The 22,642-nt window shown below is 28.0% G+C and overlaps 2 protein-coding genes across 2 annotated transcripts; both read right to left on the reverse strand.

The window, feature by feature from the left end:
* Positions 1-1,089: 1,089 nt before the first annotated feature.
* Pect (phosphoethanolamine cytidylyltransferase) lies at positions 1,090-7,097 on the reverse strand. Its single transcript, XM_015514754.2, has 8 exons — positions 6,663-7,097; positions 6,416-6,553; positions 4,763-4,875; positions 4,635-4,701; positions 4,312-4,537; positions 4,056-4,256; positions 3,773-3,993; positions 1,090-2,433 (listed from the first exon to the last, which is right to left on the reverse strand). The coding sequence occupies exons 1-8, from the start codon at positions 6,710-6,712 to the stop codon at positions 2,331-2,333; spliced, it is 1,119 nt and encodes a 372-aa protein (XP_015370240.1). The 5' UTR covers positions 6,713-7,097; the 3' UTR covers positions 1,090-2,330.
* Positions 7,098-13,694: 6,597 nt separating this feature from the next.
* On the reverse strand, positions 13,695-16,277 carry LOC107166187 (microsomal glutathione S-transferase 1-like). The gene is made up of 3 exons (XM_015514751.2): positions 15,691-16,277; positions 14,068-14,150; positions 13,695-13,985 (listed from the first exon to the last, which is right to left on the reverse strand). The coding sequence occupies exons 1-3, from the start codon at positions 15,808-15,810 to the stop codon at positions 13,742-13,744; spliced, it is 447 nt and encodes a 148-aa protein (XP_015370237.1). The 5' UTR covers positions 15,811-16,277; the 3' UTR covers positions 13,695-13,741.
* Positions 16,278-22,642: the final 6,365 nt, after the last annotated feature.

The raw sequence follows: 22,642 nt of genomic DNA on the forward strand, positions 1-22,642 counted from the left end.
CCTCTATTTTACTGGTAAGATCTCTCTCAATGCTAAGCGTAGATAGCTTGGTAAATCTTTCTATCTTTCTTGGCCCATTTTGGTGCGTAACCAGTTTTTCAATCTACGCATAGCTGAGAAGGAGCGTTCACACGTTGACGAAGAAATTGGAATTGTTATTCCCAATAGCTTACAGACATTTGGAAACGAACTTTTATAACATTGATTTTTCATGCCTTCATATATAAAGCTGGCTGGTAGACTATTCATTAAAACCATCATTTCTGCTGATAAACTAACTGTTGATATTTTCAAAATATCCTGATATACATAAACAGATTTATATAATAATATTTTAAAAGATATGACTATGTAATAAATATTTTAAATAGTTTATGCGGTGCTAATTTTAAACCTGGGAGTGCTAAGCACCCCCAAGCACCCCCCTATGTACGCCTATGCATCTACTCAATTATAATTTATAATCGACTTATCCACAAACCACGATATATATATAAAAAAAAAAGTTAATATATTAAAAGAGACGACTTTCAATGGTAAGGTACCTATATGAAACGTCCATACATATATTTTATAAAAATCAAACATTATTATTAATCATTATTTTTTGTAATGCATATTATATCAACTAAAATTTCAAGTTTGGAAAATAATTCATAATAATTTGAAAAAAATTATCTCTATTTGTTAATTTAATTTTACATAGGATATAAAACTTGAATTTATGCAGTTGGAAAGTGCACAACAAAAAATAATATATACATGCAAATACTAAGTAGATTGTTTTTATTACCTATATTTACGACTACTTCTTAAAATAATTACCTGGATCAGCACCCGATCAGTTACATTATACAATCAAATTTTTCAATTAAAAATATAAGATAAGTCAATAATGATAGACACCACAAATTAAAATATACCAAGTACATTGTAATTTTTGATAAGTTGTATATTATTAAAATATACATAAATATTATGTAATTCAAAATAAATAATAGTTGATAAATTGTCAGTTGTCATTGTTTTAAATACAATAGTTATCAAATAAATGAAATGACATGAAATTAAAAAAAAAACTGTAGACAGTTTTACTAAACATTTTATAGTTGAATTTTTTATTTTTTTTTATTAGAATAAGCCTCGGTAGCTAAGGCCACTGGCTGACGTTTAACAATTAACAATGACATAGATTAGTTATTACACTGATTTTGTTTGTACATAACATATTATGATTAATTTTAAAAATAAATTTTCGAATTGTATATCTTTGATGAAGCTTTATACTTGAATTATATCAATATTAAAATTAAATAAATAGATTCATGTATCATGTATGAAAAAGGTAGGGTTTAATCAATTTAAAAATATAAAAATTAAATCATGGAATCTAAGTACAATATTTTAACAAGTCTATAAATAATCAGCTATATAATAGAAATGTAATTACATTTTAAAGACAAATATGAGACACAGAAATAATTCTAAACAATTTTTTCTAGTGTATAAATAAACACTTCTTTAAAATAACTGAAAATAATAAAAACTTAACATTTATGGTTCTAAATGAAATCAAATTCGATGTTAAAAAGAATAGACAACAAAGATTTGAAAACTATTAATTACGTCTTAAGAATGTTTATGTTAACTACAATAGGTTCATTTAATTACAAACATATTTATGCTCTATATACATTTCGGGCATAAATAAAATGCAACTATCATCCATTACAGACATTCTAGTAATTAAAAATGTAATTAGTTGTGAAGTATTTTTTTAAGTAGTTTTTTATAGTTAAGACACAAATAATAATTATTTTTAATTGTAACTAAAATAACAGATATGTTTCTACAAGTAATGTGATTTTTGACAAAATGTTTTTGTTTATTATTTTTGGCACTACATTTTATAACAAATATTTACAAAATTAATAAAAATATAAAAAATTAACCAAACTTTGTCCATCACCGTCCATATAATATCAAATAATTGATGTAGCAAAGAATAAATTAAATTTATCCAGTGGATATAGTAAAAATACTAGGTAGGTTCATATGGATAATAATTAATAGTTCTTACGTACTTAATACTTTACAAAATAAAAACATTAATTAGTTTAATGGTATTGTAATATGTAGTATTGTATAATTCACTAACATTAATAATAATAATAAATAAATAAAAATCAAACAACAAATAAAGATACACAAAGAAGAAAATGATCAATCTATTGATTGGTAACATGATATTAAAATTATTTAGATGAATAATCAATTATGTGATTATCAGCACATTTTACAATCCATAAATAACTAAGCTGAAACAAATACTAGCATGATCCCACTTTAATTTTTTCTAATTGGTCTTCCATTTGTTTGATAATTGCCAATTCCTTAGCTTCTTTTTTGAAATTCCTGGCTTCAAACTCAAGTCTACAACAGTAAAACAATGTTTAATCATTAACAAAAATCAATGCATGTATAATATTGGAACCTTATGAATTAGAACACATCACTTGAAAACAAACATAATTTCACACAGATGTATTGTACAAGTACAATTATAATATTTATTTTTATTAAAAATATACACTAACTGTAAACTACGAGTAAAATAATTATTAATAATTATAAACACCCAATTTAACACAATGAAAATAAATATTTATAAAATTTAATTTTGAGGCAACAAACAATCTAAATAAATCATCAAATTCATCATAAATTATACATTTTTTTAATGTTCAATTGCATGATTATTTACTGGTTTTTTTTTTTGCAGGAGCAAGGACACAGTTAGTTTGGTTTCATAAATATTATTGGATCAAGCTTGCTAATTTAGTTTCAATTTTAAAATAATAATTATGATTCCATATAATATCAAGTGTAATTTAAAGTAGAAAATATCGAGTATAAGAAATTATCATATTTCAATTAATTATTTATTTTGATTTTTTAAATGAATATGAAATAATTGGATAAATACAAATATTAGAATATTATATTTGTATTGAATATCTAAGGAAAAAATGTAACTTTCATAAAAAAATAGTAGAAGTGTACTAAAATTTCTAAAACATAGTTGTTTGCACAATTTAGTATAGTAATTTATCACATTTAAAATATATTTGTAATGACCTAAAAAACATAAGAAGTCTTCAACCCATCATCTACAATATATAACAAAATATGGTTTTTATGCAGCAACATGGTTCAATAACTCGCAACATAAATATATAAATATAAAAATGCAAAAATTGGTTATAGGTTAAAGATTAAATCTATTTTGCATATTTTTAATATAGTGTTTTCTGTCGGCAATATTTTTTTCTAAATAATGTTAAATATACCATAAAAGGCTCTTTCTAATATAACTTCCTTGGAAAGTTTTAAAATTTTTATTTTTATTTTTTAATCATTAAATAACAGCATCATTTAGTTTTTTGAATGTCTAATTAAAATTTTTAGGTAGAATATTTTCCTGAGTATTGCAATACATCAACTCTCAAATGTGTAATTAATTAGTTATTATTTTATATGTAGTTAAATCTTAAATGAGGAGTAGTAAACCAACACATTTTGTAATTGTGTGTTTCCACGTTTTTCCAAATTCCTTATGTATATAGAGACAATAATTAACTACTCAATCAAAACTAAATTTTTAATCACTATTGAAATTATCAGAGAAATTTAATTTCACCATATAAAACTTGTATGGCCTCAAAAATATTGTAAAATATCGTAGTATTATTTGTAATTATTTTTTTTTTACCTATGAATTATAATACGCTCGACAATTTTTTCGGTTGTCATGTTATTTTCTGAATCAACAATCACAAATTTATTCATAGATTTTGGAAGCGCATATGGGTCTTCACCATTTATGTCCATTTTTACTGGTGTTTTGCCATGGCATACAACATCAACATGAAAATGTTTCATTAAATCAGCCGTTACACTGTACGGCGCACCAATAACAACTTCAGATACATACTGAAAAATTAAAAGTTAAAAAACAAGACTAGTTTTAATAAATAGTTAAGGATAAATATTACTTTGCAGGCAAGAACACTTAAGACTCGTTCGTGTAAATTCATAATTGGATAATTCAAGCCTTTGTATTGGTTAACCACTGGATCAGTGTGTAAGCCCACGATAAGAAAATTACCATGCTGATGGGCTTTTTCTAAGAAATCTAAGTGACCAACATGAAATATATCGAAAGCACCAGCAACATATACTACTCTATCAGTGGGCTGAAATGTATAACAGTGATAAATTAGTATTTATTGTAATGGAAATTTTTTTTACCTTAGGTTCAATGCCTTCACTGAATTGAATTATTTTATTGGTAGTAGGTAAAAATTGTGAACATCCGGTCCACGGACTTCTGGCAGCTTTGTCTTGACCCATCACTGAGGAATGCTCTTTTTCCACTTCATATTCTTTATCACCCTTGTAAAAATGTTGTCTTGTCATTAACAACATACGGCTAACTACATCTGTAGTTGAAATTCCTTCAGTTCGTTTTACTTCCCTAGAAACATTTTACCATTTATTTTTTATTTAAAGTCTTTAAAAAACATATTTTGTGTTAATCACTTATCTAAACATATATTATTTATTTGGCATACTTATATCTGTTCGCTTTTTTAACAAGATGATAAGTATCAACTCCATCTGCTGTAACTGTTATATCATCTATAAAACACATACAAAATAATTTAAGAGTTATAATTTCAAAATAAAATAAAATTTTTACCTCCATGAACACAAAAGTCACAATTATGTTGGTCCAAAGTTTCAAGATTTGTAACGTAGGGAGCACCTTCTACTACTTCATCAACCCATTTAATCGCTCTCACCATTTTACATCTGAACATAATTTAACCATACATTAATAATTTATTTTGAAAGATTATTAATCATTAATAGAAAGATAATATTTATAAATATTTGTAAAGAGTAAAAGTTTTTATTCTTATTTTAAATATTGGCTATGGAGGTAATATTGCAATTTAAACTTATAATTTTAAGAATCATGATATTTTAATAAGTTTCAATGTTTTTATACCAGACACCAGAGAATAATAAAAATAGAGATTTATTTTTGTTGTAAGCCAAGTACCTATATGATTGATTATCTTAATCATAAATAAGAAGTTTTTAATATTAATTGTAGATTAAACTAGGCTTTAGTCCAAATTTTAAATGATTTCGTACATTTCTGACAAAATGATCAATTAAAAGTATATTTAATGATAATCATGTATTGGATGAATTTATTTAATATATTAAACCATTCAGAGACTCATATTTTAATAACAATTCTGTAACCTCATAGTACATATTATTTTTGGCATTATACAATTATTTCCAGTGACTAATTGTTTATTCAATGTTAATAAGTTGAATAACAATAGCTACCTATATCATTATAACAATATCAACAAATTAAGTTACGATTAGTTTATCAAAATATTGGGTATAGTAATTATACTATAAAATAGATATAAAAATTACAATATTATTTTTAAATATTGATAAATGACATCGGTTAGATTTTAGTCATTAGTGAATATCTAAGACTAAAAGTTATTTAAAATTATTTATTTATTCTTTTGACAATATAACATTAAAATACATGCATTTCATAAATATATTTATGATGTATATTACATAAGACAATAAGCAATACTCAAAATGTTTTTTGTTATTGTTAATAAAACAAAAATGTATGCTTAACTCTTACCACAAAAACACATAAATATACAATAGGTACCAACAGGTATTAGTTTTGCATTTTTAATTAAATTCAAGCAAAAATCATATTTTTAAAAATTATCTATTCAATTTTAGATAGGTAGTGTTCTCTTTTTTACCACTTAAGGTATAACATAAATATTACTATTTGATTTGTGATTTAAGTCTGTGATTTATTTTTTTGTATGCCTTAATGTTTGATATATGTTGTTTTGCATTTAAAGGAGTAAAGATAATTTAAATTTGATAGGTATAAAAGATAAGCTGGGTCTACAGTAAAACTACTCAATAAATGTTGACTAAATTATTATAAAATATATTAGTTAAGTTATTAATATGAGTCATTCAATAAGTAACATTAAAAAATAACTAGTACCTGCCAAGTGCCAATAAAAATAATCCCATAAAACATCATAAAAACTATGTTATTTAGGCTTAATGCACTGTTTAGATTAGTTACTAATATTCATCACATATTCACATATTTAATAAAAATAATTTATTAGATTATAATGAAATTAACAACTCAACAAACAGAAGTCGTAGGCAATAACATTTTGAAATTGACACGACCTACTTGGCAATCATTACTTTTACAAATTAAACAGTGACATAATATAATAGACACATGACTGATTAGCTAGATAGGTACCTCTCTTGTTCTGTGAAAACAGGTGGACCTTTGTGCTTGGTGATTTCTTCATCGGTGTGTATGCCTACAACCAGATAATGTCCCAACGCTTTGGCTTGTCGCAGCGAGTTAGCATGACCAAAGTGCACCATGTCAAAACTGTGTGACGGCAGAGCAACCGAAAACAAAATCATTATCGACATTTATTATAGTCGGATTCTGGAAAATCAAAACGAAACACTGGAAAAGTCTAAAATGTAGTACTCACCACCCGTCGCACCAGACCCTCACGGGCTTATTTTCTACTTGTTCGCTCATTCTCTTCTCGGGTACGGGGACCGGGAGACGGACTCGCTGACGGCTAATGAGACGTGTGCACCGCGGATCGACTGCGACTGAGTGCGACGCCTGTGGCCGCGTCGACGTTTTATTTGCGCGTCGGAATGCTAACGAGTAACCACGACTGACGACAGACTGTCGCAAACTCGCAACGGTAATACCGGATTTCAGTACGCGGCGCAGGACGGCATTTCATTCGTTCACCGTTCCGCCGCGGCAAATACTAAACTTACTGCTGGTAAGACAAGTAACTCGTGAGTCGTATTAGGTGGCGCGAGAGAAATCGATGCGAAACTCTACGTAAATTATTATACCGTTGCTATCAGAAATGTTCTCATTTCGTTGCGATTTGTACGGTTTTTGTAACGTTTATCATAAACACATAACAGCCAAAGTCCAAAATGATAACTCAAACAAAACGCCGTATTTCGTAATCACACCGCCACCGCCCGGTACTTTTTTATCATCATAGATAAAAATAAAGATTTTTTTTCCCCCTTTATTTAAAACTTTCATACAAAAAATCTGTACCTACAATTCGCACAATAAAACGTATAATACAGCTGCATTGGCGAGAATCGGTGTGGAGGGCTTAGCTCTCACAAGAGCGTTTAAGTGTTTCTTCTTTTATAGTTTTATACCCTAGTCAATCCACTAAAAAAATTTAAAAAAGGGCAAGTATGGCAACACTCTGCAGTACATTATTAATAAAAATGTCTGGAAAGTCACTGTAATGGATGACGTGTTAAACTTGAATTTAAATTGTGCTGAAGCACCCTCAAATCAAAAACACCAAAAATGGAAAAATGATATGAAAAAGTTTTTTTTTGTTTTACGTAAGGTTGTTTAAATATTGAAAGAGATGTTGTTAATAAAATTACTTCTTCAGAAATATTTGAAATATATTCCAATTCCACTAATAAAAGAAAAATAGTATTATTACCTAACATTTGAGATGATTGTGCCTCATGTAAGTGACTGCTAAAAATGTAAATTGTATAATTATTTTGACATCAGTTATTAAAAAAAATATATTATTTATCTGTTTATACTAGGTCATTATTTGAATCACCTAAATAATAATATAGGTAATATACCTAATGTATTTATGAGGTAAATATTATAGTGTGCTTAATATGTTTTTATAATGCATTTAAGATTGGTTATAGTAATTATAAAATTGAAGTAGGTACTTGGGGTGTGGGGGCTAGCCCCCACGGGGCTGTTTCATCTACATAATTTTAGCACCCCCAGCCTCTAGTTGCGCCTACGTTGGCTATACTACACAATAGGCTAAATTAATTTTTTTCTAAACAAAAACTTTGAAAATGTCATTGTGTGTACAAAATATAATAATATACTATCTACATATTCTATAAATTTTAATTTACGGATGAATAATATTTTTGAAATATAGCAAAATAACTAAAGCCGTTATTGTTATACGGTTTTAATATGTAATTTCGTCTAAATTTAAACTTAAAATGCTTTTAAAAAATAACTGCGTTTCTATGTTTTTTGTAGTTTTGTAATTTTGTTAGTTTAAGTGACAGTAGTAATTAGTAAGGCTGGCGATAATGTATATTGTATATGGATCGGAATGTTGGGCCATAGATAAAACAATGGAGAGGAAAATGGGTGTTGCGGAGGTGAGAATGTTAAGGTGGATGAGTGGAATGACGAGAGAGGACAGAATAAGAAATAAGTATATAAGAGTAATATAGGAATGGCTCTAATAGTTGACAAATTTCCCGAGTATAGGTCGAGATGGACATGTTTTAAAAAGAGAAAAACTGAGACAGTTTCAGTGACAAAGAATGAGTGTGGATGGAAAAAGAGGAAGAAGACCGAAAAAGAGATGATTTGAAGTCATAGAGTGCGATATGAGATAACTGGTATTTGTGAGGAGGATGCTAAGGATCCCGTAAGTGGAAATTAAGGACCTGCAGGGTGGCCCGACCCCAAATAGTTGGGAGAGAAGACGAAAGAAAAGAATAGAGAGTTTTGTTGGTATAAGAATGAATTATAAATGAGCGTCATTATGGCTTTAAAATTGAACATTTTGTTATTTTATAACTACAAAATAATATAAAATTTTTTGAGATTTTAAAAAATGTTATCAAAATTTAAACTAATACAAGCAAAAAAATTCACATACCTATGGATCTTTAATATATATTTTTATTTTTTTTTATTTAAATTATTAAATATATTCAATCTGTTTACAATAAAATACAATAAGTATTCAGTGGCGTAATTTGACTATGTTTGTGGGGGGGGGGGATAAAATGTTTTAACATTTTAGTTCAATAGGACTACGGAAAAATAGTAGGATAGGATAAGATAGGATAGATATGACAATAGTCTTTAATCTAGATAAAATAATCTGATAATCGTCGAGCGTCGTCGATCCACGATAAAATAATACTTTACGGGGTTTATTTTTGTACCACTACGGCACTACACAATGCATAAACAAACTCAAAACATACACAAAACATATTGCAATAGTGATCTTTATAAACTTGCGTGGCTGCATTTAAAACGAACTAGGTTTAGGTACGAAGTATTTATGTACAACTAGCATAAAGGATTTGTTATTTTTGTATTATTTCTATGAAGTATAAAATATAGACTATTTATAATAATATTAATTCGCCGAGGTATTTGATTTCAATACATATATATAAAAAAAAATAATAATAATAATATTATTAGATAAAGAAGAACATAGGTGAATGTAGATAACCAGTCTTAAAAAAAAGGTTACGGGTGGGAGATACGAGGGAGGTGCTGATTTTTCATCATTGATTTTAAATTTTCCAATTTTTGGACCAATATTCTATTTTATTTAAATGTAATTATAAATTTTGAGATGCTATATAAGAAAATTTATCTAACGTAAATCTTTAATAATTATCAACTGAATTACGTATAATGAACCTTTTATTCAATTTCCTTTTTTATCCAAAGATGAAAGAATACAATCTTATTGACATTTATCGAATAAAAAACCAAACAATTTTAAATTTTCAAATGTCTATAAATAACTCAAAACGATTCAAAGTATTTAGTAGTAGTAAGATTTTTCCTTAATTTATTGCTTGTTTTCACTGACGCTTTTAAAATCTTTTATTCTGCTCCAGAATGTGACGAATTGATGACAAACAAAAAAAAAACAAATCTAGTTGATACTTAAAACAGTAATTCTTAATGTGAGGGGTACCCCCCCCCCCCCCAGTGAGTATTTTGGTTAGGGGGCGATGAGCTCTCAAATGATGCGAAATAATGGAAAAATAAAAAGCACCAGTGTCAAGTGACACGTATTATAATCGTATTATACCTTCATTTTGTACAGAAAAGTTTAAATTAGAGTAAAATAAAACATGTACCTAATTACAAAACATTAAGATATTATTTTAATTTAAAAACTGATACATAAAGGCATGAATAAAAATTTAAATTTTACGCAAAACCTTTTTTTCCAGTGTAATAGTTATTCAAAAACTACCACATAATCTTATTAGATCATAGGTACTTCAAATTTTCACCAAGTAATGTTAATGATCATTTTATAATTTTCAAAATATTTTTATTTTTATTTTTTTAAAGTTATTTATAAAGTCTACCTAATAACTTATGTACAAATTAAAATATTATAAAACAGCCAACATAGAGGGACACAGCTAGCTATAATGTTCATAGATTTAAGTTTGATAATAGTTGAATTCACTCTACTATTAACACTGCGGTTTGGTTCTTCTAAGCGATAATATGCTGTGTTACAAGTGGGTCAGAGAGAGAAAACAAATAAGTTCGATAACTTCCTCTTAATTTTATCCATGAGCCGCGCAGTGTACAATGTATAAACATTGCATTTGGATAATTTTACTGTAGGTGTTTTAGACTGAACTGTGTTACACTCATGTCCCCTGAACTGTCATATCCTTGTCCAACTAAATTACTTTTAACCAAGCCTAATAGCCTAATGTCTAAACTTTTTAATAAAGCAGTAATTATTAGCTGAAATAAACTATAAAAAATCTTCTTGTAGTTTGTTATTTAAATTTATATATCTAGCTCACAGGGAAAGTTGTAAGTAATATTTTGGAAACGGCATAAACATCTGGTTTCATTACAGAAAATCGTAGGTAATACAATCCTCATTGTTTATCTCGGTGAACATTTTTTTTGTAAGGTACCTATCTGTTAATTTTCCACACAACTATTTCGGTAATTTAATTTTGTACGGTCGCACTTAAATAACTGGTATCTTTTTGTTTGAAATTCGATCGTTCTACAGTGGTCCAGTGACCAGTTTTGAATCAAAATACTATATAATATGTTTAAATAACACACATTTAATAACGAAGTATTTTATTTTGATTTAAATTATAGAGTTAGTGCGTGTTTTATTCCAGATTATTAGGATCTTCAATTTTATGGATATAACTATAAGCTCAGAATTTCCCGTCGAAAATGTATATTTAAAGTTACAGAGGTATATCAAACAAATCATAAGTTGAATGAAAATCAAAATTAAACTTATAAAATCTTTCAAAAAATCACATGATTAACTCATTAAGGCTTCATTAAGTGTTAGGTTGTAGGTACACAATTCAAGAGAAATCATTTCTTCATATTTATACGGAAATAAATAAAGACAGCACTATATTTTCTACAATAAACAGCAGAACAGTAGAACAATAATGATAAACAATAAATACCTATAAACCTAGTTTAAGCTTGATAATATTAAAACGGGCAATATAAAGCATTTTATTATAGACCTATACATATAAAAAATAAAACAAAACATAAAGTATTTATTTATTTTTACTTTAATGAAGTTCATGGTAGGAATAATAACAAACTAACAATATTTTTAAAATAAAATACACAGGAAGTTAATAATTACATCTACATTTATCTTATAAATGATTCAAACATGGCTGCTTAATATTCAGTAAATAGTACAGCACAAAGTGCAAATGAAAATATTGCTGCCCAATACTTTTCATAACACTGATTTACTTTGTTTAAATCATTTTTACTTTTTAGTTGAATATGTGCCATACTGCAGTACAAGACCGATAAGTTGCGTCTTCAATTGATTTACACACAGATTCTTATACAACTTTGTTAGTCGAATGTTCATCAACACATAATTTGGATATTAATGACATATTATCATACGTTATCATTAAGTTCTTTTTTAGATGAACTTGACCTAATGACCTGTATAATTTTAAAAAGCGAGTAAGTCGTGGATGTCGCTCTGCTGTACAGTAGGTTACAAGTGGGTTACTGTTATGGATGGAATTCAATTTAAATCCAATGATATTATATCATTGTATACGAAAAACGATTGTGAGCGGAGACGGTTTATCTGTCTAGGATATATTATAGATTATTAAAAATTTTCAAATCTTAGATTTAAAAAGAAATTTTTTTATGAATTTCTAGCTTAAAATAATTTGCGAATTTTCGTTATTTTTACGTATGTTGTCAAAATTAAAATTTGAATGCTTGTAAAAAAAATTGTGACTGTATTTATTTTATTTTTCAACTGCTATTGTAAAAATATGTTAGAAGCCTTGTATTAAATTTTAAAATCTTAGATTTAAAAAGAAAAACTTATATGAATTTCTATCTATAAGATAATTTGAACATTGCCGTAATTTTTACGTATTTAGTCAAAATTTGAACTTTAAATGCTTATAAAAAAAAAATCGTGCCTATATGTATTTTTAATATTTTTCAACTGCTATTGTTACAATGTGTTAGAAGCCTTGTATTAAATTTTCAAACTTTTCTACCCATCAAATACATTTTTATAGATATTTATAGAAAAAAAAAAAACTAAAAAAGTTGAAAAATTAAAATGTCAGTAAACAGCTCAAAACAAATCAAAATAATTTGAAAATGCCTATATAAACATTCAGTGAAAATTTCAAATATCTTTGGTCATTTGTTTTAGAGTTATACCAAAATAAGAAAATCGCTAAATGTGAAATCCAGTGAAAATCCAATGTTGTAAAAATTTAAATTTCAAATGCTCATAAAAATTTAATTTGAATTTCCGGTGGATATTTTTTTTGTGATAAAGATTGAAAAACTTGTAAGGAATCTTACCTTATTATTTTGTATGAAAAAAACAGCACCTTACCGATAAATGAAGATTTTTGATGCAAAACTCTTCACTTTTTGTAGGACAACTACATTTTTAATTTTTATACATAATTTATGGACTGAATTATTAATAAAAATGTTAAATATTTAAACACCACATTTCTGTGTTTATATTACCTACTACATTAAATATTATCTACCAATTACTATTATCCAATTCCATCATAAAAGTACTGCCTGAAAATTAGTTTTGTATTACCAATGTAAGTTTGTTTCTTCCAGTATCAATGATTTTGTTTGATCGTAATACCACTGTTGGATAATTTTGATTCATCAATCCGAAGAATGAGACTAATAATAATTAAAGTATTATTTTGAAACCAAAAATTAAATCAGACTACACATTCATATCTACGGGACGTATATTTTGAACCAAGTCTATTTTATATGGATGCAATTAAGCAGTTTGTTTTTTTAGAATTTTTTTGAACATACCGTTTGAAATTCTATCGAGCAGGTAGGTGGCATTAGCCAAAATTTATTAAAATCAACTTTTTTATCATTTTTTAGATTGATTATAAGTAATAACTAATATTATAAAAGCACTTATAAGATAATTAATCACACACAACTGAGCAACGAAATACAGACTAAAAGTATAACATTAGTTTGATTTTTATTAAAAATCTACAATTAAATACATTATCAAGGTATTACTATAACTAAATTAAATACCACAGTAAAAATAGTAGATTTACTAAATGAATTGTAATTTGTATGCTTGATAGTTGTAGGGATGTGGGATATTATATAAACCAAAACACTAGAATATTAATAATAAAATATTGAGCTTTTATATATTTTTCCACAATGATATTAAACAAAACTTAAAATAACTTGAACAGCCATATATATGGTTGTTGCGAATCCAGCAAACCATGATAAACCTCTAGCCGGTTGTGGTAAAACGACCACAGTGTAAACTATTGTATGAATTATTCTACTTGCTACATACAATCTTATCAAATTGGTAGCAATATATATATTTGGGTTGGTTAATAAATATCCAAAACATATAATTATAAATAGTGGAATATTTTCTAAATCATTGAGATGAGCTCTGAAAAAAAAATGATTTTAAATGTTTAATAACTATATATAAGTAACATACTAATATGTATATACAATTTCTAATAATATACCTTCTGACTCTTTCAACATCAGCATCATCATACTTCACTTTTGACTTTGAATTCAATTTTGTATCTTCAGGGTTAGCAAATACCTACAAATAAAATAATTAGAAGTATTCATAGTTAGTTGAGTTAATTCTAACTATTTTATAAGGAACACCGATTTTAAATATTTTTATCAGACTACACAGTAAACCTATATCAACAGTTTGTGTTTGAACTAAACATAGCTACACAGTTATGTATTAAACTATTATATAAGTTAGAATATTATTGTGAATGGTACTTTGTAAACTGATGATTGTTAATGAATGGATTATAATATATTATCCACATTCATTTGATCATGAAAATCATACATTATCTTTTGTACGTTTAAATGGACAAATTATAAAATACAATTATATATGGATCTAAGTCTGTTTTAATGTTATCATAGTACCTAAAATTATTTAAAAACAATGGTCAAACTTAAATAGTATTTTGAAACACGTCATCAAGAATGTAATTGGTAGGCAGTAGTTACATAATACTTGAAGGAGATAAGTATGATATGTTTACTATATCGCCACTATAGTAGTGTCATTTTAACTCCGCAGTCCATTATACATTTAAATATTATAACTCTCATCAACTAACGACTATACCTATTTAAATTAAGTTTGAATCCTAATGTTATTATAGACTGGGCATGAGATATAATAACTAATAATGTACTTTTACGAAGTTCCTAAATTAGATTTTATATAATACAGTAACTGATGTATTCAGCATTATTTACTATACATTCTTTAAAGAAAAATAATTATTTTTTAGACTTCATAATTATTTTACTCAATATTTTACAGACTAGTTAGTAACAAAAAATTTTGTTATTTATAACGAGGAGATAAATTAAAAATTTTTTAACAAATAGTAAATAATATATAAATTCAAATACTCCTATTTTTTTTTCTTATTTTAGAACTTTAGTACTAACTATTACAGTTAAACGATATATTACTATATATCAACAAAAGTTTCTCTATCAAAAGCATTTCATTATGTTTTGTAAAAAACATTAAAATACTCCTCAATATGTAATACTTAATGTATTTACATACAAAGATCAAGTAATTTATACTGATAAATTAGAAACAATAAATTTCAATATTATGTAACAAGAAAAGTAAGAATTACATATACTTGTCTATTAATTGTTTTCCCATACAATGATATACGCACTAAGCATTTATTTCTCTTAAATCTTAATACAATTCACGGTTAATTATACATAATGTAGGTATAGTGTTAATGTTTAGTGTAGCAACCAACTGGTATAATAATATCTTTAAAACGTCCAAGAAAAATATAGCATAATGACACACACTACTATACTAGATACTATACTACTATACTATCAACCGATAATATTAAGTAAAATCATATAAAATCAAAACAACTGATGAGCTGTGTATGTCCATCTCTATCGCAAGTTAGTACCTAGTACCTACAACGGCACACAGATTGTGAATTTGTAGAAATATTCTACTCGTGTCGTTTTGATTTAACATTAAATACCAATCATCTATATTGTGCTATGTACGGTGTACCTAGTATGGTTTATTATTTAAATAATATAATTTCAATTACCATTTTCGCAAACCGTTGTTTGGCCGTCAGCGGGGCCATTGCGAGTACTTTCAGTACTAATACGGCCGTGTAAAACACGTACGTTCTGAACAAAACTTCATCGACTTCAAATGAAACCATCGTGTTTACTGTTACGGGGAACGGAAAGCTAAGTAATAACTTATAAATCGTATGGGACGCGAGAGACGTGAACGATTCTAGCCGACTGAAGGAGAATGATGATGGACTGATGGAGTACGGATGATGAAATAATTGAAATATGAATGACGAAGAAGTAACTGAGTGCTTGACGGCTGGTCTGACTGTGGTTTGTGTTAATCGTAAGTCGTTTTTACAATAATTTACTTACTGGTCATGATGACGTAATTTATTAAGATAGTTAATTAGTTGGTTACTCGTTTGAGTCGTTTGTAATGTTTACTGTTTAGCTGAGAATATTTTGATGGCGGCGCAAACAAAAATATTTGATAATAGTATATTATTTTTATACTTGTTCCATGACCTCTCCGTGAAAACACGAACTACCTCGACCAATGCGCGTTCGAATTTTGAGTACGATTTTATGTAATGTCTTTTCTTTTTTTATGTGTGCGACTAAACCAACTAAACTACCGGTGAATATCCCCTCTTCCACAATTCCACATGTCACTCGACACTCGACGTCGATAGTCGATACTCATACGTACCGCTGTGCGACGTCAGTCGCCGTTGTATTGTTATTTGTTATTTACGAGGTTTCGGAGACTTGACTTCGATGTTCGATATTTTAAAATCATAGATAAATCCATAAATCGATAAAGTGGCTGTATATCAGTAATAATAACAAATAACAATCCAGAAATATTTCATGACATAGAATTGAAAAATAATAGTTACAAATCTACTATGATCATTCGTATTCAATATTCATACAACTAAATATAGTCATGAATAATAAATTTATTTATGGTTAATTTTTATTGCATAGTCATCGAATCAAGATAAAATTCACAGTAAAAAAAAATTATCAGGCAGTCGGAGTGTCTTGTTTTTACTCTTTAGTAGATTGCTTCATATGAAAAAATCGTATCGTGAAATAAGTCAGATTTTTATCATATTTTCTTTGAGAGATGATGACTTTATATACAGATCACATTCACTCCGTCGTTCTAATTTAAAAAACTCTTTTTTTTTCAGAAGTTGTTATAAATGCAAAATGCCTACTCTAAATATTAACAAATTGTTGTGAATATGATTTTGAAATGTATTAATACGGTATTACAGTTTGAATAAAGTTTTACTATTTCTAGTTAAAAAAAAATCACGGAAATTAGACTATTCTAGCATTCTACAAGCCACGAGGTGTGAATGTTTTTCCGGTATCTAGTGTAATTTTTGATCGTGTAAAATGGTTTGATTTTATTCTTTCCGTATGTTAGGTTAAGTTAGCCACTGCTTTCAGCCACCTCAAATTATCAACTTAAAAATTAGCCGAATTTGTGTTCTATGATAGTTGATTCTGACACCCTAAAAAAACATTCGATCAACACATCTTCATAATTTTGTCTGTGTGTGTGTGGTGATATTAATATATAAAAAATTTACATTTTAACGAATCCCCAAAAGTCGGCTATGGGCATTTACTATAGGCAATATAAAATATTATAGTAGTTAGGTTCAGATGAATTTATTGCGGAAAAAAATCTGGTTAAAAAAAATATCTAGTGTAAAAATTATTATGTTGGTATGCTTAGAATGCAACAGACTATTTTGTACTAATTAATCTCTTTTCTATGACTAAATGTAATATGTAACCAATTTTTGGATATGTATTGATATTTTAAATTTAAAATGTAACAAATTTACAAACACAGCATTATTAAATGTACAGACATTGTTATTTGTTACTAACACAATATTTAATATATTTTTGTGAGCGTGACAGGCATTAATATTTAACACTAAGTTAAATTAATTTAAATATATACAAATAAACAATATATGTTATAATAGGTACTTATTATAAAATAAATAATAATAGTAGTACCTCGAAAGCTAGGAACATTATAATAGGTACATTATTACCTATCATATTATTTTATTTTATTATTATTGAGATATGACTATCATTCAGAAAATATAAAAAATTGATAATTGGGATTTATTTAAAGACCGTTACAGACTTACAGTGACCGGTATTAGGTTTAGGTACATAGCTAAAAGCTATTATTCGTATTGATTTTTCTCGCCTCGTGTTAGTGTAATTTATAACATTAATCATACATTTATAAATGTATGATTATAAGTTATGCTTATGGTATACAATTCGATACAACATTGATTAAAATCAACAAGTAGAAATAGGTATTTATTTCCAATTATAAGACTTTGAACCGCCTTAATGTCACATGGTGCAGGAAATATGAATATTAAATCATTACATAATAATTATCATACGATGTAATTAAGAAAATACTGTTCACTGGCACATTATTTGATTGGTATGTACATATAGTACATTTGTGTTAAGTTGGGTTAATTTGTTCATGAGTTCTCAAACTTTTATAAACACTGTACCCCGTTCTACCAATACAATTTTTAGATCCCTCTTCTCAGTTGTTGAATTAAAATCATTGAACTAAATTTAGTTCATTGATTAAAACATATAAAAAGTTCTTAAAAGCTTCTATTTTTTATTAAAGTTTTTACCTTTTTTACTTAATTACATGCCATATTTAAATAAAAGCAAAGAGATATTGTTCACATACATTTATATTGCGTTAAAAACTAATGTATTTAAAATTTTAAAAACAAAAAGCCCCTACTTTTAAAGAAATTGGTGAAAAGGGTGAGCTTGTTTCTATTTACACAGTTGATCAATATTGGGTTCTAACTTGGTAAAATACATTCTTAAATCATCATAAGCGTTAAATTTGTTTCTATATTTATTTTTAAAATAAGTTAAGCTTCAAAAACCTTTTTCTACTTTAACTACTTTAACTACCTTAACTACATAAGTATGTTTGTTTTTTATCGTGGGATCATACATTCACGCAAAATTTTAATGAACTGCTCCTTTTCAAAAGTACCTATAGGTATATTCAAAGAGAGTAGGAAAAAAATCCAAGAAAAAAGTCTGACCACATAACTAATAAACGGAAGAAAAGTTTGATTTTATTTTTATTTTATAAAACAATATTTTTATTTATGAATAACTATAAAATATATAATTTAAAATTGATAATAGCCAATAGGTATTAATATTAATGATGTATATATTCATTATTGAATAAAATATGATTGGTTTAAGAATAATGTAATATAATTTAAAAATATAAATAATTATTAAAACTAATATTTATTTCGTTAATAACTAATGAAGTAGGTAATGACTATTGACTAATTGACTATAACGGTATCGCACCATCAGTATCGGGCATCGGCTAGTTCAGAACTTTTAAGTCGGTTATCTGAAAATAAAAAACTAGATTCGTATACGACAGTGTCATCTAGCGACGAAAATCTATTGTAAGTGGTGTGCGTAGACTGTGCAATGTGGTTCTTGGAAACATAAGGATACCCCAAGATGGCGTTGCTGTTACCAGTGAATTTTGTTGGATAAAACAATATACAATAATCACGATATAAATATTATACAACTTACTGCTAACTTAATGATATTATATGTCATCGACTCAGAGTTCAAACCATAGGACGGATCGGGCTGAAATTTGGTATACAGAATACAGATAGCTATTATGACTTAGGCATCCGTTAGGTAAGGTAAGGTATCCGTTAAGGTATTTTTGAAAATTTAACCCTTAAGGGTATTAAAAGGGGTAAAAATTTAAACGCTTTTTATGTTCCATTTAAAAAAAAAATTAAGTATACGCATTCTATAACACAAATTAACATTGTCAATAAACTTTATCTCAAAATTCAACATTCAACTACTAAAAGGGTTAAAAGCGGATAAAAATGCAAACATTTTATAGCTACAGGTTCTGTTCCAAAAATTTATTTTGATAATTTTTTTCATTTCATACCAGTATAAAAATTAATTTAAAAAAAAAGTAAGCTTACTATGCATACATATTAAATACACATATATAATCAATGAATATCTATACTACAATATTATCTATATTATTAATTATTATATAGGTATAAACAAAACTACGAAATGGTCTTCCTGATTCATAATAATCATAATCAACGCAGAGCTGAACCTATTACTTATTAGAGTTTTCGTCTAGATTAATGCTATAATTTCACCGTGCCCTATAGGAAAGGATTTTTCAAAATTTAAAGAGTTAATAATGTAATCAATAATCATAGTAAAGAATTGAAAATGTATAACAAGAATTCTCATAAATAGTTCATATTGATATTGTTATTTATGTTATAATATATTTATATTGCATACATCAGGGGTGTAATTAAGGGGGATGAGAGGGATAGATCCCCCAAAACTTTTATTTTACTGCAAGGGCGTATTTGAGTCAAGACCATGGGGGAACTAATTTTTCTTTTTTCATGTAAATAAATAAAAATATGATTACCAGATTTAATTATTAAATATTGATTTTATATATATATGTATATAATATATACCAATTATACCAACATAATAAGGTTGGTAGGTAGTCAAATACTGAAATTCTCAAATACCTAAGAAATAAATTCAGTTTTCCTTTTCTTCATTTTAGAAAATTTGTCGATTATATCATCAACTGATATAACAATATGCCTGTGAAGCTGTGAACATGCAGCAAAGCCAAACCTGTTAGCGATTTTGGCCTATTCTGGAACGTACCATGTTTTCAATCTATACACAAATATATTTTAGGTCAATATTAGCATGTAAATAGTAACGATAGATACGATATTTATCAAACGGAAGTTGTTTTAATTAAATCAATGTATTATATATAGAAAAAATACGAGTGATGTGGGGGCGAATGCTCCTTCGCCACCCCCCCCCCCCCCAAATAATACGCCCTTGTTTTACTGCTTGCTTGTTATATTTTTTAGTGGTTTAGGTTATTGTATGAGGCTTACAAATTTTGCTAAAAGCATTTAATCCATCCCCCCCCCCAAAAAAAAAAATTCTTAATCATGCCACTGCAGGGATACATAATAATACATTTTTTATTACATTTTACATGTTTTATACATGTTAATCAATTACATATTAACAATACATAACAAAAAAGAATGGTCATAGTTGCCAACATGGGTGGACGGGCCTACTAGGCTACCGGGCATTTGCCAATGAGCCCCCCTTCGTATTTCGGTAATAGGGCCCTTTAATATCATGTATTATAAAAAAAATTTTTATGCGGGGGCCCCTTTTTAAAATTTTCCTGTAGGCTAAAAATGGCCTATCCGCCCATGGTTGCCGAGGCTTAATTCAAATAAAAATAAGAAGTAAATTAATGAGTGTCATTACTGGATGATTTCTTACATCAATTAGTATAGCCTGTTAATATTTAATTATTTTAATTGTGTAAGCGATTATTAAAATTAATTTATATGTATACTCTATCCACATAAGCCTATTGTGCCCCAAAGGTTTAGATTGTTTATTTCAAATAAAGAAAAAAAAGTCATATTAAGTTGTACACAATGTTTTAAACATATTATTAATAAACATATTATTTTATAGATCAGATTATACAATTATCATCGTCCTCTTGCAAAGCTACTTGGGCATCGTATACTTCTGGCGGCCAAGTACAGAACAGGCCGATGGCCGGAATCTAAGCAATGCCGCCGTTATGCACTAAATCATGCTGCAGCGGTTGTTGCGGGGAATCAAATGACTACACCCCCAAAAACGGTAACTAAGGAAAATCAAACGTTGACCAGGGTACCAAATATTCTGGGAGCGGCAGAGGATAAGAAAATGTCAACGCAGCCACGCTGCATGGTAGCGGCGGCGGATGTGTCGTGTGTAGTATAATAGTAGTGCCGGCCCAATATAAAACTCCGCACAGACGGTGACGGTGGACATGAAAACCCCGTCGCAATTCAAAGCTTGGTGTTGGAGGCGGTGATTGTGTGGAAAGTAATGTCAGTCCAACGTAATACTGAGGAAGTGTCTCAAAATGGTGTTTTAAACTACGTCTTAGGAGGCGTCTCGAACGCCTTTTTAATCAGCAAGAAATCCGCCTGAGTGGATACGTTTGCTGTACGCACTGGTTCGTTCACATGCTGTAAGAATAATCACATATTATTTTTTATTACACGACATAGATTTTGATTATACGATATTATAGTCAGTCTTGTGAAAGATACACTTTTAAAATTATTTGAGTCCAGATAGTTTTTTTTTTAAGGTAGTTGCCCCAAACTGGGTCCCCAGTGCAACTTTTGACGTAGGAGATCCAAATTTAAGTTTTGTTTGACATCTTGACTGTCATGTATGGCCCTGTTCGATTTGCAAAGCTCATGACAGAGTAACAGTGCGGGGCCTAAAATGTCATTGTCATCAGTTCCACAATTATACTTAAAAATGTAGTTTCTTTTACCTACATAGGACAATATTCCGTCTGTGGCTTGGTGTGAACTGGCGACTAAACTAAGTTGTCTTTTTTCAAACTATTGGTTGTTTTTTTTTTTTTTTTAATTTCGAAGAATTTCGGGGAGTTATTACCCCCTGACTCCCTTCTAGATATAATATGACACTGGTCAGCAGTATAGCATTATAGCAGTTGTCACAATGTAAAGAAGATATTTTTCTCTATCTTCTTTACGTCGTAGCAACTATAAAATAGCAGCGCTGCTGTTATAATATTATTCGACATATTATTTTTGAACGATAAGCAAGAGCGAGGGAAAATGTTTAGAACTTCTTTGACATTAAACCACATGGTATAAACCGTACCTCACTTCACTCATAGTAATGTTCAGTGCGGCATTGTAACGCTTTGTGTCATTATACTTGACTGGTGTGAGTACTGACTACTGA

Source organism: Diuraphis noxia, unplaced genomic scaffold (assembly GCF_037042655.1).
Source record: "Diuraphis noxia isolate RWA-SAM2 unplaced genomic scaffold, SU_Dnox_SAM2 contig0003, whole genome shotgun sequence".
Taxonomy (NCBI): Eukaryota; Metazoa; Arthropoda; class Insecta; order Hemiptera; family Aphididae; genus Diuraphis; species Diuraphis noxia.

Excerpts from the sequence above, each read along its gene's own strand:
- Pect (XM_015514754.2), bottom strand. The coding sequence starts at position 6,712 with ATGAGCGAACAAGTAGAAAATAAGCCCGTGAGGGTCTGGTGCGACGGG. Across the intron at positions 4,702-4,762 it reads TGACTTTTGTGTTCATGGAG|ATGATATAACAGTTACAGCA; the intron begins GTAAAAATTTTA and ends TGTGTTTTATAG. Across the intron at positions 2,434-3,772 it reads GAGCGTATTATAATTCATAG|ACTTGAGTTTGAAGCCAGGA; the intron begins GTAAAAAAAAAA and ends TTACTGTTGTAG.
- LOC107166187 (XM_015514751.2), bottom strand. The coding sequence starts at position 15,810 with ATGGTTTCATTTGAAGTCGATGAAGTTTTGTTCAGAACGTACGTGTTT. Across the intron at positions 14,151-15,690 it reads AACAACGGTTTGCGAAAATG|GTATTTGCTAACCCTGAAGA; the intron begins GTAATTGAAATT and ends TTTTATTTGTAG. Across the intron at positions 13,986-14,067 it reads GATGTTGAAAGAGTCAGAAG|AGCTCATCTCAATGATTTAG; the intron begins GTATATTATTAG and ends TTTTTTTTTCAG.